This window comes from Dendropsophus ebraccatus, chromosome 2, assembly GCF_027789765.1.
Source record: "Dendropsophus ebraccatus isolate aDenEbr1 chromosome 2, aDenEbr1.pat, whole genome shotgun sequence".
In the NCBI taxonomy this organism is placed as follows: domain Eukaryota; kingdom Metazoa; phylum Chordata; class Amphibia; order Anura; family Hylidae; genus Dendropsophus; species Dendropsophus ebraccatus.
In genome coordinates this window covers 180,586,670-180,604,762 of record NC_091455.1, presented here as the reverse complement: position 1 = coordinate 180,604,762, position 18,093 = coordinate 180,586,670, and the positions used below count along the sequence as shown (strand labels likewise).

At 43.2% G+C, this 18,093-nt stretch overlaps 1 protein-coding gene across 5 annotated transcripts in view; it reads right to left on the bottom strand.

The window, feature by feature from the left end:
* DLEC1 (DLEC1 cilia and flagella associated protein) overlaps positions 1-17,556 on the bottom strand; it is a 35,926-nt gene extending 18,370 nt beyond the window's left edge. For 2 of the 5 annotated variants that reach the window (XM_069958826.1, XM_069958829.1), the window contains exons 1-11: positions 17,018-17,074; positions 14,699-14,814; positions 14,231-14,371; positions 12,129-12,285; positions 11,307-11,417; positions 10,590-10,786; positions 9,606-9,826; positions 8,795-8,879; positions 8,023-8,110; positions 6,534-6,707; positions 3,425-3,561 (exon numbers count right to left, since the gene is read on the bottom strand). In XM_069958826.1, the coding sequence (XP_069814927.1) occupies positions 3,425-3,561; positions 6,534-6,707; positions 8,023-8,110; positions 8,795-8,879; positions 9,606-9,826; positions 10,590-10,786; positions 11,307-11,417; positions 12,129-12,285; positions 14,231-14,371; positions 14,699-14,814; positions 17,018-17,051 (1,461 nt within the window). In that variant the 5' untranslated portion in view covers positions 17,052-17,074. Of the gene's footprint in view, positions 1-3,424; positions 3,562-6,533; positions 6,708-8,022; positions 8,111-8,794; positions 8,880-9,605; positions 9,827-10,589; positions 10,787-11,306; positions 11,418-12,128; positions 12,286-14,230; positions 14,372-14,698; positions 14,815-17,017; positions 17,075-17,103; positions 17,303-17,374 lie in introns of those variants that run through there. The other 3 variants (XM_069958827.1, XM_069958828.1, XM_069958830.1) reach the window with 3 other exon arrangements.
* Between the last annotated feature and the right edge of the window lie 537 nt (positions 17,557-18,093).

The following is an 18,093-nucleotide window of genomic DNA, read 5'->3' as shown; positions in this document are numbered from 1 at the left end:
AGCAAAAAATTCTGCAAGTACCTGATGGCTCCCAACGCAGTGTCCTAGTACCCTTTTTACCAGCTGCCATAAATCTTGAGTTATCATATGACTAAGTAATATCTTGCTGTGCATCTTAAATTGTATCTGGCTATCATCGTATGTACTGCCAAACAGTGCTTAAAACAGCATACACTGAGGTATATTAAAAGTGCAAGGGTTAAAGAGGAACTATCAGCAGGTTAGCTGAATCTACCCTGCTGATAGCCCCCTATTGCACAGACACTGAGAAGGAGGGTATGTCTATTACCTTCCTCCTTGGCACTGCTCTGGTTCAGTTAGGAGTTTGCTTCACGATCCAGTGAGACGGTTAGGAGCACTAACCCACCCCCATAGCACTGATCTGGCCCAGCCACCCCGCTCCTAATGGTGCATGAGTGCTCCTAACAGTCTCACCAGACCTGCACCGGAACAGAGCTGAGGATCAAGGTAAGAGACATACCTTCCTCCTCTGCGTTTCCTGTGCAATAGGGAATATCTGCAGGTTAAAGTCGTTTAACCTGCTGATAGTTCCCCTCTAACATTGTTGTATATTTGCCACAAACAGTGGTCACATGTTAAGGAAGTAAAGATTCTGGTCACATGACACTTACTTACGCAGCTTCAATGTGAAGTGTGCTGTGAGGGAGGAGTCTCCTAGGTGCAACCTCTTTCTAGGTGAGAATCAATCCCTGCAAAGCAAAGTCCAACCCCAAGTCCCCCAAAGGGCTAAAACTTTCTAGTCAGGCCTGGCCAGAGAAGTGTAAGGAAGTGACTGTCTGTTCCAGTTATTCCCTTTGCCTAAAGACAGATCTGGGTCATGTACACAGAGATCATGGCATTGTGTGGATTTAGGAGGTTTTACCCAAGAGGACAATTCTGCTTTAAGCATCTGTTCCTAGCTCAGCCAGTGAAAAAAGGAGGGGGAAACATGTTCCAGGGATCTATTTAGGGACTTAATCTGGAGTGCAGCATGTAGCCTTCTGCTCCCCGGAGGGGCAGGTCTAAGAGGCCTATTCCACGGAACGATAATCGCGATTATCGCTCCGTGGAATAAATACAACGATCAGCCGATGACAACGTTCATCTGCTGATCATTGATATAGGTTTGAACCTATAATTGTCGGGCTCCGACCGCACATCGCTATGTGTAATAGCGGTGCACGGCCGGCAACTGACAATTTACATTACCTATCCAGACTGCAGGGCTCCTCTTGCGGTCTTCTTCTCCCCGGGTTCCGCGCGCTCCAGCTTTAGAGGGGCCTGTCTGAGCTGACAGGCCGCTTAGCCAATGATGTCCATGCAGCCCTTAATAAATGATAATCAGGCTGTGCAATATGGCCAGTAAATGAGCGCCAATCGAGCAGATCGGCGCTCGTTTACAGCTATTATTGGGCCCCCATCGGCCCGTGTAATAACAGCCTAAGGCTGGGTTCACACTACGTATATTTCAGTCAGTATTGGGGTCCTCATATTGCAACCAAAACCAGCAGTGGATTGAAAACACAGAAAGGCTCTGTTCACCCAATGTTGAAATTGAGTGGATGGCCGCCATTTAATGGCAAATATTTGCTGTTATTTTAGAACAACGGCTGTTATATTGAAATAATGGCCGTTATTTACTGTTATATGACGGCCATCCACTCAATTTCAACATTGTGTGGACAGAGCCTTTCTGTGTTTTTAATCCACTCCTGGTTTTGGTTGCAATATGAGGACCACAATACTGACTGAAATATACATAGTGTGAACGCAGCCTAATGTTGCGTTTACACAAAGTGATAATTCGCCCAATTGATCGCTTAACGATTTTGAAGCAATGATTTGGTTTTTATAACGATCAGCGTTTAGATGAATAATTCGTTAGAAAAGTCGTAAGAAAAATCATTATTGCGATCATTTTTAAGATCGCTTAAGCCCATCTGTCACATAGGGTGAATCTTTCAAAAGACTGTTTACACAAAGCGATCTGCGAATTCATAGCAAACGATGAACGACGATTTGAGAACATGTTGAAAGATCAAAATGAACGATTTCTCTCTCAAATGCGATCGTTATTGCGAAAATTCAAAAGATAACCGTTCCGTGTAAACGCAGCATAAGTCCTGATCATCGTGTGCTGAGGAAACTACACCTGCATGCAGTGATTGGGACTTAGGGCCCTATCACACCAAAAGATGTCTGACAGATTTGTTCAGCCAAAGTCAGGAACAGACTATAAAGAGAGAACAAACAGGTCGTAAAGATAAGACTGAGACTTCTCCTGTTTTCAAATCCATTCCTGGCTTTGGCTTAAAAAATCTGTAAACTAATCTGTCAGACATCTTTGGTGTAATAGAGCCTTTAAGGCCCTATTCCACGGGTCGTTTGGAGGAGCAATATCGTTCGTATTTGGCCGATAACGGCCGCTATGAACGATATTCGTCCCGTGGAATAGAGTGCAACGATCAGCCGACATCGTTCATGTCGGCTGATCGTTGCAGTCGCTTGTTTTTCAACATGTTCAATGATCAGCGATCCCCCGGGCAGCCCCCCCAGCAGCTCCCCGCCGCCCCTCCCGCACTCACCCGCTCGCTGACGCCGCGTTGAATAGCGGCGGCAGCGAGCGGGGAACGAGGAGCAAACGAGCGCTAATAGCGCTCGTTTGCATCTCCAAACGACTCGTGGAATAGGGGCATTAGACTTTCCCGTCATGTCACAGAAGGGATACTTCCAAGATGTGGAAAGTGAGAAGTTAAGCACCAGGGAGCAGAAGGCTTCAGCTCATCAGACAACCCCTTTAAGTACGCTACACCGCAGTTCACCAAGTTTGTGGGAATCCTCTCCAGCACAATCTAAATTATTTGGGCTGCACAGAAACTACTCCCGGCTTGCCTTTGGCATCACACTCATCATCGCTGTGGGTATCACACTTGTGCCTCCTTACCACGCAACCTCTAACATGGCTAAAACATCTCAAAACCAATAAACTTTCCTAATGTACTAATAATAGTTAAAACTATATTACTTGACAACGATATATACTATCTGAATCACCAATCATTACGATTTAAAATTAATACCTGGAACCAGTTCTTAGTTTTCTATGTATGTTTCACCTAGACTAGTACTATGTTAATTTCCCTCCTTCTCCTCTCTCCCTTACCCTTCCTCTCCACCTCTAACCCTCATTTCCTTCCCCATCCCCTTCACCTCTGAACTCTTTTTTTTTTATTGACAGATTCATATTCATATGTGCTTATACTATGAAACTTTACATACTATGTATTTATTCTTATTGATGAGGTGGAAATTTCTCTGTACGGTACTTAAAATAAAATGAATTTTGGAAAAAAAATAGAGCAAGATCACAAATGTAAGATAAGGCAATAAAAAGCAAATATTAAAAGATGGAAAATATACATACTCTGAAATTTGGTGGGGGCCAGATGCTTTTCGGCATTATACAGAACCGTCCACGGCTCAAACCTTCATTTCTGCAAAGGCATTCAATGAGCTTCACCCCACCAACTAAGCACGGGCCACAATCCAGAGTCCGGGGCACTGTACAAGACACAATTATTATGTCAATTATAAAAAAAAAAAAACACTGCTGTAACGGCAAATATGTTCTACTATCTGTCAATAGAGAGGTTAAAAAGGTTCTTAAAGTGTAAGAGTGTTTTATCTTCCCTGCTGGAGAGATAAGTATTACATTAAAATTAAAGGGGGTATCCAGGATTAGAGAAAGCACAGCTGGACATGGAACCAAGCTGCAAACCCGCACCCAAACTCAGGATAAGAGTGGTACTGTTTCTGGAAGAAGGCAGACATGTTTTTATAAGCCTGGATAATTCCTTTAATGTTGGGTCCTCCAGGTCTTTGTTAGCCGATATTTGCTCTGACTCATAGCTAGAATTGTCTAATTTAATTCAGATTTCTTAAGATTAACCCAAGTCAAAACTTTTTAATATGGAGGCTTCCAGGAAGCCAGTCATATCCAGCTTCTTGTTGCCTTCTGGCTGGAGAAGAGCAGTAGCATATATTCAGGCACTAAAGGGAGTGCATATCTAGCCGTCACATCTGGGCACTGATGCTTTAGGGGGTCCACAGGCCTCTCAGAAAACACCAGTATTGTAAGTGTCACATAGTAGGAGTGGGAACCTGTTAGAGTTTTGGGCACTGAGGCCCGGGAACTTTAATTGAGAGTCACTGACATTAAAAAGAACTTTTGTCATCAGGCATGAAAACAGAAAAAGGCAACGACAACCTGCAAGTGCCAGGACTTACCTACATACTTACATACTCCCTCCATTGTACACAAAATAAGAAACAAATAGAGTGTACCATCTCACCAAGTTAAGGTGACCTCAGAGAGATGGTCCCTACACTATCAATGGCCTCTCTTGGACTGGGCATGAAGGATCCATCTAAACTCCATTTAAAATGCCCACAGGAGAAGGGTGGATTGCAAGCTGAAAAGGAGGTAGCTCCCCCCTCCCCCCAAATAACACAATAAAAAAACAAAAAATGGCCAGCACACCAATGACACTGTTCACACTATCTAGGTGTACGCTGCTGTGGCTGATATACAGACAAAAACAGAAACAGTGGACTTACCATGTATATCCCCCCCACCCCCGTCGTACAAACAAAAATAAATGTGCTTGTGCAAGCCAAAGACAGTTCGGGTGTGGATGCAAGCCGCAGTATGGGGAAGGAAGGAGCTAGCAGTGGTGTACCATGAAGGCTGATCCAGCTTTGCCGGGCCTCCTTACTGCATGGGCCCCATAGCAGTTGCATGGTCTGGCTTCATGGTAGCTATACCACTGCCACTGGCAGAAATCAGAACCTTGTGACATATAATGGATCCACTGGGTTCTACTGCGATGTCTGCTGTTTGATTATAAACAAATGCTGCATGCCCCTCATGGTAGTGTGATCACAGCGTTAAATTTCTGCCTGTAAGCCAGTTGTCATGCTTCAATTTTACTTTTTAATAATAAAAAAAATCAAAACCTCTGTCTAGTTCACAATGAGTTAAATGAATCGAGCTAAAAACTGATTCAAATGAAAGGAAACAGACAGACTTAAAGCCACTGGGGTATTATAAAATTTTGTTCCAGTGGGGAACCATTGCTTCCTTCCTGACTTTGTCCTGTGGAAATTTATATTACTGTCATTTTCATTATTTCTCTTTTTTATTCTGAAGGGAAAAGCGCTTGGCGAGTAGAGGAAACAAGGTGCAGTATATTGTCAGTGAATGACAGAACTGCCGTGCATTGATCTGCCACAAGCTCAGAATGATATCTTTCATCTCACAATATAGATGGTGGCTAAGGGTATGTTCGCACCTCGTTTTCGGTCCAACATCGGGCTGCACGCCAGGAATCAGTGAAAAAAGGATGCGTACGTGGTCGACTACGCTTTTGAGTCCTGCACAAAAGCCGAGTACGTGCTACAAATAAGCAGAACACAGTCACATAATGACTCCGTCCTGCTCATTTAAGTCAATGTGGCCGTCATGTGGCCGTCGGACGCACGTGGGACCGAAAACGAGGTGTGAACATACCCTTAGCTGCAACATAAGGACTTAGGGGCCTATTCCACGAAGCCATAATTGGCCGAATTGGCCCGATTCGGCCGATTATCGCTCCGTGGAATAGAGACAACAATCAGCCGATGAGCGTGTCATCAGCTGATCGTTTATTTAGGTTCAAACCTAAAATCATAGGACACCGACTGTGCATCGCTGCTTAGAATAGCGACTGACGATTTCACAAGCGCCATGCTTTACCTAAGCATGTTGCAGGTCTTCTCCTGCGCTCCTTCTTCCTCCCTGTCCTGCGCACAGCAGAAGCTTTGGTGCAGCCTGTCTTAGCTGACAGACCGCTCAGCCTCAGCTCGGCCGCGGCGGTCCTGTCAGCTCAGACAGGCCGCATCAAAGCTGCTGCTGCATGCGGGATCGTGAGGAAGGAGGAGCGCAGGTGAAGACCTGCAACATGCTTAGGTAAAGTATGGTAAAGATGTCCCTGCAGCCCTTGCTAAACGATTGGCGGGCTGTTTAATAGGCCCGGTAAACGAGCCTTCTAGCAGATCGGCGCTCGTTTACATTATTGATCGGGCCCCCATCAGCCCGTGGAATAGGACCCCTATTGGCATTCAGAACATACCTTTGTTGTACAGTATGTGTCTGTGTTTTCATTTTCATAAAAAAACACCTTTATTTAGGCTGTGAATAGGTTCCCATGCTCCGTATCCTGTCTTACTGTGCTGTATGCACAGTGTATGTTGCTAATTATGCAAGGAGTGGGCATATGTGTACAGTAAGGCGTAGCAGTGCTAGGGTCGCCTAACGATAGACCCCGCCTCTTTGACACTATTCACAGCCCAAATAAAGGTGCTTATTTTATGAAAACGAAAACACAGGCAACAAAGTTGTGTTCTGAATGCTTTTCTGGATATCTGTCTAGCATTCAGGGTGTGACAGATTCACTTTAATTTTACTTTATTATACTAGTAATTCAGTGCATTACATGTCAGTATTGGAGGTGGTCTCCTTGCTTCAATAGGGACTAAGACAGGATACGGAGCTTGGGTTTCAATCAGTATAAAGTCCTCGAAATCTGCCAAAGAATCAGGAACAAATCGAACTGTATAATGGCAGCTCATTCCTGGTGCTACGATCCCTCCTTCTCCTGGAAACTTTCCTAAATGAAACAAATGATACAGGCAAATCAGACAGGACCAATAAACTGCATTCTATATTAACTTGCATTCTAGTAATATTCAGTTATGAAGACCATTTCCCAAGTGAGAAAAACACACATAAAAATACCATAAGGGTATGCATGTTGGTGGTCTTTCCCAATTCATCAATAGATGAATAGATGAAAGAATCACATGAGTTGTAATGAGAAACGTAAGGAGTAAAATGCCAAATAAAGGCCATTAAATGCTGGGAGATTTTATCTCTGAAGTCAGCAGAATGGCGGGGGCTCAGGGTCAGTAAAGAATAAGTAAAGTGTTCACAGTGTTGACTGACAAAGTCACTTAATATTTGCACAGGGGTTGTCCAGGCTTAGAAAAACATGGCTGCGTTCTTCCAAGACAGAACCTCTCCTGTCCTCTGTTGGGTGCAATTGTGCAGCTCAGTTCTATTGAGGTGAATGGACACCAGAGATGAGTGAATTTACAGTATATGGTTATATGTTCACCCGCTGTTTGAGACCGGCCGTTCCGTGAACCGGCCGGGTCACAGAACGGCCGGTTGTGGAAAAGATCATCCTCCCGGTACTGCAGTACCGGGCAGATGACCTTTAGTGCCGCTGAGTTTGGATGCGGGCGCATCCGTGTGCGCCCGCATCAGAACTCCCCACGGCACGCAATGGGATGTGCGGTCGGAGACGCTTGCTCCACTTTGTGCACTGAAAGGGTTTTCTGCGGCCGCAAGGGATCCCGGCTGGAGTGTATACTATGTGTATACACTCTGGCCGGGATTCCATAGACACCAATGTAACGTATATTTTTGTATTAATCGCGGCCATTGTTGCATTCGGCACTTACTCCTCATTCCCCGCTTGCTGCTGCCGCCGCTATTGCACGGGTTGGCAGCGAGCGGGTGAAAGCCGGGGGGGGGGGGGGGGGGGCAGAGAGGTGCGGGGGCCACGGGGAGCTGTGTGGGAGGCTGCCCGGATCACACCAGCGACACAACACTTTTCGAGACCGGTAGAGACGCTTGATAAGGAAACCGGACCGTCTTGAAACACATTTTGTCGCTCACATAATACTTTTAATAAATGTTATCATATTTTATATTCCTACTACCTCTTGGACCTGCGCCTGTTTTACCCATCTTGGAGTAAAGGAGGACATTGGTACATGGCAGCTGAATATTACTAACAACATCCTACCAGTATTTTTGGTTAACAGCCCCTCAGTCATTAGTGATCTAGATGATCCCGATTATGGATATAAAATATTTAATATAACCTTTTACATGTTACGTGCCATATCAAACCTTACCAAGGCCTATAGAGAAATATGGAGTTGACGGAGGGATCACTCTGACATGGCGACTTGATGCAGTCATATTTCTCAGCTCCACTGCCATCTTTATGGAAGAGAAGACAAAATTAGTTCTTCTGTCAAATCTCAACATTTTCAAAGAAAAACACTTTTATTTTGTTGATCCTTGTTTCCTGATGCCTACATTTACTAAAAGCATTTTTGCAAGACACATAACTACAACATGGCTCCCCATCTACACAGTAAGGGACTATTAAATAAGGGTTTCCTTTCAAATCAACTGGTTTCAGAAAGTTATATAGATTTGTAATTTACTTCTTTTAAAAAATCTCAAGTCTTCCAGTACTTATCAGCTGCTGTATGTCCTGCAGGAAGTGGTGTATACCTTCCAGTGTGATACAGTGCTCTCTGCGGCCACCTCTTTCCATGACATGAACTGTCCAGAGCAGTAGCAAATCCCCATAGAAAACCTCTCCTGCTCTGGACAGTTCCTAAAATAGACAGAGGTGACAGCAGAGAGCCATGTGTCAGACTGTAAAGAATACACCACTTCCTGCAGAACATACAACAGCTGACAAGTACTGGAACACTGGAGATTTTTAAATAAAAGTAAATCACAAATCTGTATAACAACAGTTTATTTGAAATAAAAACATTTTTGCTGGAGTTTCCCTTTAAGCTTACATGTAATTGGCTGCTTGGGAACTCTAAACAGGACCCAGTATAGGTGTTAATCCAATGAATCCCCTCAGGCAATTACATAACTCACTTCATATATCTGTCCAACCTCATACTCAGGGAAGAATACAACTGGAGGATTCGCCAGAAACACCGGTATTGGATCATTTGCACCACTAGAAAAATATGCAAAAATTCATTCAGTTATATTTCTACAAACCAAAAGGAATGAAGTGAATGTAACTCTAAACCTAAGCATAGCTGACCTTACCGGGGAAAACTGTAGATGGCTATATATTTATCTTATATGAATGATCATATATATATATAGATGGAGGGCCTCAACATCCACAAGGCGGATAGAAGGCATGGCCTCCTCCCACGCCTCATTTTTCATGATTTAAACCTGCACGATTTACGCTGGTTCGGGCGCCGGCCAGATGGATTCACTAAGAGGTGTGCGCCTCTTTTAAAACCGGCGTACTTGTACGCTGGTCTTCATAAATACCCCCCACAATATAAGCTTCAGCCGGGATCCCTAGCGGCCGCAACGAAAACTGACATTTCAGTTTTGTGCGGCCGCTATTCATTGAATAGCGGCCATGCAACCCTGACAGGTCACACAGTGGAGAGTGCGGTTTTGGCCGCACTTTCCATTGTGTGCAATGGTGAATTTTGATAAACTTCACTGACAGCGGACATTCTGTGACACGATGGTGTCACAGAGCGGCCAGGGTTATATGGTGTGTGAACGTGGCCTAAGATTGTATTTACCTTATCTTATTGAGATATGCTTGATATGTGAAATACTCTATAAATGTACAACTGGATAAACTAATCGTATTATTATGTATCAACCCTATAGAATCCGTCAGCACCATGTAGGTGTTCTGTATACTTACTGCTCCTCAATAACTCTGCTCTTCCCAGATATTAACATTTCTCTTTTCCTAGTTGGGAGAATGAGCGATCGTCCTCCATGCTGGCTGCTCGGTGGTAAAAAGCGGGGATTTTTCAGGAAATTGTGTCTCTTTTCTAGTTGAGCAAGACGCCCTCGCTCAGCTTCTCTTTCTTCTGCGCTCATCTCTATTTTCTGTAATCTCTTCTTGGATGATCTAGGCTTCTAGAAGAGAAAAAAACGCATTATTTCAACAAATACATACGCAGACCATACTTTTTCCAATCCTGTTGATTGGTCCATGATAATCGCTAAAGAGCATTCCTAGGAGAGCTCACTGAGTTTATAACTGGCCGTGTAAAAGTGGCAGCAATCAGCCGACGAGCGAGCAAACGTCCACTCATTGGATGATTTGATCTTTTGTGCGGATGTAAAAATCATTGTTATCATATTTCTCTCTGTAAACAAGAGATGTGCAGCTAATGTATTTAAATGGCCGCATGAACAATACAGTGAACATTCATGTGGCCTTGTCACGCAAATAATTGTGCTTTGTAAATCTCACTGAATGGTGCTCGTTTGTTTCTTTATACAGCTCCACATCAGGCCATGTAAAAGGACACTTAGGCCATGTTCACACAAACAAATCTTTTGCATAAATCATGTTATTATCTGTTAATATCTGTTATTTCAATTTGCAACAACGGCCGTGATTTATGCAGAAGATACGTTGTATGCAAATGAATGGAATCCATGCCGAAGCGTATACACATAGTATACGCTCTGGCTGGGATTCCAACCAGCTGCCCAAGAAACTGACATGTCAGTTTTGTGTGGCTGCTATTCATTGAATAGAGGCCACACAGAATGTCAGTTAACACAATGGAGCGTGTGGCTCTGGCCGCATGCTCCATTGTGTGCAATAGTGAATTGCAACAATTCAACAGTTGGGTTGACTTTTATAGTGATTTTGTGGATAAGCATTTACCTTACTTGTCTTACTTTGACTTATATCTTCAGAGCTCGGCAATGATGATAAAGTCAAGCTGGATAATGACCTCTCTTCAAGGCCCTTTGGAGATACGCCTGGAGGTGAAGGATCACGGTATCCGTCATCCACAGGGCTTCTAGAAATGTGTTGATGGAAACTGATTGTCTCTCTATAAAAAGACGGCTCAGATAATCCTGAAATGTGAATATATAGAGAACTATCACTGGGAAACCGATGCTCACTTAGGCTGGGTTCACACACAGTATATTTCAGGCAGTATTTGGTCCTCATGTCAGGTCCTCATAGCAACCAAAACCAGGAGTGGATTGAAAACACAGAAAGGCTCTGTTCACATAATGTTGTAATTGAGTGGATGGCCGCCATTTAATGGCAAATATTTGCTGTTATTTTAAAACAACGGCTGTTATATTGAAATAATGGAAGTTATTTACAGTTATATGGCGGCCATCCACTCAATTTCATCATTGTGTGAACAGATCCTTTCTGTGTTTTCAATCCACTCCTGGTTTTGGTTGCTATGAGGACCTGACTTGCGGACCAAATACTGCCTGAAATGTACGTAGTGTGAACATAGCCTTAATCCGCATAATAGCTTCTACTGACTAAGATATAAGAATCGGACACTCGGTCGGCTCCACCAGAATATCATATCCACAGGGAAGTCATTCTGGTTTCCGCAAGTTACATGCATACCTCTAGGAGCTTTGGTCATAGTCTGGGTGTCTGTGATATAATCTTCAGGGCAGATAAGTTTGTGCTTCTTCAGGAGGTCATTGTCTACACACCATCTAAAATAGGATTCAACTATAGAGAATAGAATATTACTATGTTGTATACAACTCCTTTCATTTTTAAACTTTTTTGTATACACAAAACTGATATCTTTCTGGTATTATTACAAACTCTACCGTAGCATTTAGGGCCGTATTTACAGCTTGTGCTGCCCTAGGCACTCTGCATAAATACACCCCATAAGGGTATGTTCACACTGAGGAATAGGCAAGGAATACATGAGGAACTGAGGAGGAAAGTTTTCTGCTTGAAATTCCTCGCCCATTTAGCTCTGGCAGAATAGACGCAGAATTCGAGCCCCATTGACTTCTATAGGATTTCTCTAGCAGAATCTGCTCTAAGAATTGACACGTCAATTCTTTGGGGGTAAAGTGGATCCGCGGTGGAAAATTCTATGTGAAAACTCCGAAGTGTGAACAACAGAGCGGAAATCCTATTGAACACAATGGGACAGTGCTCTGTTCATATTTTATAGGCGGATTAAGTGCGGATTCCACTTTGATTCTTTAGTGCAAACATACCCTTAAGCCCCTATTACACGGGGCAATGGAGAGGAGCAAACCAGCGCTGTCAGCGCTAGTTTGCTCCTCATTCCCCGCTCGCTGCCAACGCGTGTAATAGTACGGGGGTGCTCCTTATTCAGAACTGGTCTTAGAAGCATACTTCCCTTCATGATCTTATAAAATACATAAATGTCCAGTAACTTGCCCTCAGTCACCTTACCTGGGGGTAACCCTAGATTTTGGAATGAGTCTCCAGCTTCATTCTTCACACAGTTTAGCATTCGTTCCTCTTGAGCAGTAGCTCGAGCACGAGCCTGGATGATGTGACGTTCCACCTTGTCACACTCTGCCATTCTGTTCTCATATTCTGTACGTATCTACAGACAACAAATAAGAGAAAAATGTTTTATAAGTGACTCAGAAATAAGAAAACAACAATACATTAAAATAAGTTAAAGGGGTACTCTAAGCTTTTTTCCAGTAATTGAAACACATTACAAAGTTATATAACTTTGTATTATGCTTCAATCACCTATCTGCCCCCTTCCCTATCTTTTCCCCCCTCAATCCTGACCAGGAAGTGAAGTAAACGCATTCTTACCTAATGACTGTTGACCCCAGGCTTTTCTGTGGCAGCCATTTTGTGACAATGACATCATCAAGAGGGAGGTGGGTCTAAGCCCTCTTAGGCCAGCCTCCCTTTGTCAGATGACACATGTTGCTCAGCTCTGATTGGCTGAGCAGGATGAAAGCCATCTAACAGTTCTACAGAGTCAGTTAGACAGCACAGGAGACAAAGTGCATCATGGGAAAGCCCAAACCAGGAAGCTGTGCTTATGCAGATGATGTCATTGTCACAAAATGGCTGCCACAGAGCAGCCTGGGGTCAACAGTCATTAGGTAAGAATAAGTTTCTTACACTTCCTGGTGGGGGGCGGAGGGAGGAAAAGATAGGGAAGGGGGCAGATAGGTGATTGAAGCATATTACAAAGTTATATCACTTTGTAATGTGTTTAATTACTGGGAAAAAGCTTTTCGCTGGAGTACCCCTTTAATGCAACATCCAATTTGTTCGATCTGTTGGAAAACTAACATCACTGTTGGCTATATTCTTGGCTAAAATGATGTCCGTCATTACACGTTTTTGGCAGTTGGTACATGGGTACACTATTCTGTCTCAAAATGATGTCCGTCATTTCACATTTTTGGCGGTTGGTACATGGGTACACTATTCTGTCTCAAAATGATGTCCGTCATCAAACTTTTTTGGCGGTTGGTACATGGGTACACTACTCTGTCTCAAAATGATGTCTGTCATTTCACATTTTTGGCGGTTGGTACATGGGTACACTATTCTGTCTCAGGCTCTTTTGGGTGTTTTTTTTTTTGGAAGGTCCATTGAATTTAGTAGTAAAGATGGTGAAAGGACGGTAAAAAAAAATAAAAATGTGTGAACAGCTAAAAATAACGTTCATTGTTTTCAAAATAACATCTCCAAATAATTATCATGAACATAAATTTGGGCAGCCGTTATTCCATTGACTTCAATTATAATTCAGTAATAATGGACACTATTTTTTTAAAAAAAAAAGCGTACTCCTTTTCTCCTCTTTTACACAGTGTGAACATAGCCTATCCATAAAGCTTTATAATCTTAATTATAACAACTATGTCGCTGTTACATAGTTATTATATATATGGTATATTTTAAACCCAATATACATGACACCTCTTACTGCTGCCAATCAACAGAAGAATATATGTACATAAAAAACTATACAAACTATACAAAATAATATAACTTTATTGAAGCAACGTATTAGACCCTTTTAAGGGTCATGAATGGGGCATGTTTACACAGTGAGGGGCATATGACAAGTAATATTACCATGTGGAGGCATAAAATAGGGCACGACTACTACTTTGTGAGGGACACAGAGGACTACGGTTCAGTGGCTACACAAAGAAAGGTGCTATTACTTTGCGGTCAGGAAAGTAGCAGCAGGAAGGGGGCCATATCAGTCTGTTTGGCTCGGCCTGTGTACTAGAGCCCATGGTTTACTCTAACAGATTTATTGCAAAAATTTCTGTTTCGATCTTTTGAATGAGGATATTTTATGGGCATACAATCTGGTGTGTGTGCGTTTACCTACAGCCACTGCAATATCTGCTAGATATCTGCAACATAAGGGGCTACGTAAAACAGCATGCAGCATATCTGTATATGATCTGAATAGCTTTATTCTATAAACGCCCATTTACCTACCTTACCTAAAAATCTACAACAAATCTGCAACGTCTGCACATGGCTATAGTTCTTACCTGCTGCAGGTCCTCTACAAACTTTTGATGGTAAGGGTTGTCTCCTCCCTTTGATCGGATCAGGTTGGCTCCTGTGTCTTTACCAATAACTTCTCCAGTATATACGTTTTTGAAGAGACTTGTCAGTAAATGAGAGATATCCTGTATATGACGGGAATAATATCATAAATATAAAAAAAATGCTGCCATGTCAACTCTTTCAGTGTAGAGCCGCGGAGAGCGGAGGCGCCCATTGAGACACCAAGGCAGGCGGAATTCTGAGCAGAGTCCGCGGTGGGGATTCCATTCGGAATTTCCGCCTCTTTTCCTCAGTGTGAACATACCCTTACTCCAAGGGTGGGGAACCCTATGCCCCCAGCTGTTGCAAAACTAGAATTCCCATCATGCCTGGGGAATTGCAGTTTTCCAACAGCTGTAGGGCCGAAGGTTCCCCATCCCTACTCCATTCCCTTCTATCCAGTATTATACCTGGGTCTTTTCAGAGGAAGGCTTTGGCCGGTACATAGCAGGGTCCGGGGACAGATTAACCCTTGGAAGAACCTCATCTGTAGCCATCTTGTCTTTGTTTCCAGTATCTAAAATGACTAAACGGCAAAACAAACCTGATGTAACAAGATTATTATTTCACTGGACAAGTCCCAACATCAGATGTAATAACAGCAGAATAAGCGGCATGTGATATGCGTGTCTTATTAAAGCATTGCACCATTCTCTCATCATGTATGGACAGCTGTGACAACCTTGTGATGAGATGTGGCTGGGCAGTTCCCAAGTATTATCCTCATGTACGTGCCAGTAATAGTGAACACATACAACAGGCGTAACCTGTCTTATACCCTCACCCTCTAGTTTATATTTCGATACATTTATTTACATGTTACAGATGCAATGTACAGTTAGTATCAGATTTGCAAGGAAAATGAAATTAGTTTTACCAAAGTCTCCAGGGGGAAACAAGAAGCAGACAGCTCCATACATTGTGTAGTGGTCGTGCTGGGTTACTGCATCTTAGCTCCTATAGAAGTGATTAGCAAGTGAGATACAGTAACTGGCAAACAGCTGATGGTGAGGGTGTTGCACATGGGCCCTTCCAATCACATTTTGATGGCCTATCCCCATGATAGGCCATAAATATTAAAAGTCCCATTCCCCTTTAGGGTACAAACCCACTTGACGTATTTGCTGCGTGAATCAGTCTTAAAAATAAGCAGGCAAAACGCAGGTTGGCTTTATACAATTGTTCTGCGTTAAAATACGCAATTGCGTATTTTTGAAGCGTGAAGCTTGTTGTTAGCAAAGCATCAGTTGTTAACAACCTGTGCGAAAAACGCATGTAGCTTCACGCTTCAAAAATACGCAATTGCGTATTTTAACACCGAACAATTGTATAAAGCCAACCTGCGTTTTGCCTGCTTATTTTTAAGACTGATTCACGCAGCAAATACGTCAAGTGGGTTTGTACCCTTAAGCATTTTCAAAAGTCACAACTAGTGTTGAGCGGACCTGTCAAACTGTTCGGGTTCAGCAATATTCTCCGAACCCGAACACTTGGCGTTTCATTCCTTGTGGCTGCAGAAGTTGGATGCCATCTTAGGAAGTCCTGGAAAACATGGATCTAACCATGAGCTGTATGCATGTTTCCCTGGTAGCCTTAGGGTGACATTCAACTTCTGCAGTTGCGGGTATCAAATCATATTGTTCGGCAATCATGTCTCATACTGCGGTCACATGCTGAGATTACGTTTCATATCACGATCCCATCTCAAACTGAGATCACGTCACATCATGCTGCAATCATATCTCATATTGCAGTAACGTCGCATGCTAGGATTACGTCACATGCTGCGATCACATCTCATACTGCGATCATGTCACATCATGCTGCAATCATATCTCATATTGCAGTAACGTCGCATGCTAAGATTACGTCACATGCTGCGATCAAATCTTATACTGCGATCACATCACATCATGCTGCAATCATATCTCATATTGCAGTAACGTCGCATGCTAAGATTACATCACATACTGCGATCACATCTCATACTGCGATCACATCACATCATTCTGCAATCATATCTCATATTGCAGTAACGTCGCATGCTAGGATTACGTTTTATATCGTGATCCCATCTCAAACTGAGATCACGTCACATCATGCTGCAATCATATCTCATATTGCAGTAGCGACGCATGCTAAGATTACGTCACATGCTGCGATCACATCTCACACTGCGATCACGTCACATCATGCTGCGATCATGTCTCATGCTGCGATCACATGACATGCTGCGATCACTTTACCTTGATCACATGTCCCATACCACAACATGCTGCGATTACGTCACATACTGCGATCAAGTCACATCACGCTGCAGTCATGTCTCATGCTGCATTCATGTCATATGCTGCGATGTCTCATACTGCGATCATTTCACATCCTGCTGTGATCATGTCTCATGCTGCATTCAAGTTTCATGTTGCGATCACATCTCATACGGCAATCACATGACATGCTGCGACAGCGTCTCATACGGCGATCACATGACATGCTGCGATCACATCACATGCTGCGATCACGTCTTATACGGCGATCACATCACATGCTGCGACAGCGTCTCATACGGCGATCACATCACATGCTGCGATCACATCTCATACGGCGATCACATCACATGCTGCGACAGCGTCTCATACGGCGATCACATCACATGCTGCGATCACGTCTCATGCTGCGATCACATCTCATACGGCGATCACATCACATGCTGCGACAGCGTCTCATACGTCGATCACATGACATGCTGCGATCACATCTCATACGGCAATCACGTCACATGTTGCGATCACATGACATGCTGCCATCACTTTACCTTGATCACATGTCACAACATGCTGAGTTTAAAGGGAGAGAGCAGAAAGTTGTAATGGACGTCATATTATTACTCAGGAATCAGAGCAAATGCTAATGATGTGGTCAGAGAGAAGAGCCCCCGTATATAACACGCTGTGTCCTGCAGCCATTACATGCTAAGGTGAGATGAGGACACCGGGTCACGTTACACGTTATATTATCAGCGGTACCGCTTCTCCTATGTAGCCTGTAGAACCCAATGCACACATCGCGCATCACGCTGTACTTACATTAATAAATGGACTCGTTCGTGCGGAGGAATACATGAGACAGCGCCGTCTCTTTAGCGTCCTCTGGTTGCCGCAGTAACACTGGGCGGAGTAATACCACGTATCCGGCAGCTACATGAGTGAGTCTTGATGAAAAAAGAATGCACGCCACCTAGCGGACGCTCGTTGTGAGTGCGCGGCTGTTTCTCAGGTCACTTGTCAGAAAGAGAACGTTCGTTCTGCGTTCAGATTAGAACGATGTAGAGAGAGACTCTTTTATTAGATGGATTTTTTTTTCTCATTGGCTATTATTTATTTATTTATTTATTTGTATTGTTTATCACAGTGATTCCGCACCTGTAAACGCTGTCTGGGCATAATAGGAGTTGTAGTTGCTGGAGATCTACGGTTTAGGGTTATCTATCACATAATAAATGAATACAGGTTTCAACATGTTACAATCCAATGACCAGTAAAACAATATAGTAATACAATTTGCAATAACATAATAATAATAATAATAATAATAATAATAATAATAATATTTGACATAATTTCATGTGTGTTTTTAAATTTCATGTGTGTTTTTAATCATTGCCTGACAGGGCCAACAGAGACTGCAGGGAGCATGAAGGAATGAGCAGGGCAGATGTGGGCACATAGAGGGGTTACAGCTATGGAGAGATTACCTCCATAGTCCTGTCCCCTGATGCAACCCCCAGCCTGAAGTAGATCAGCTA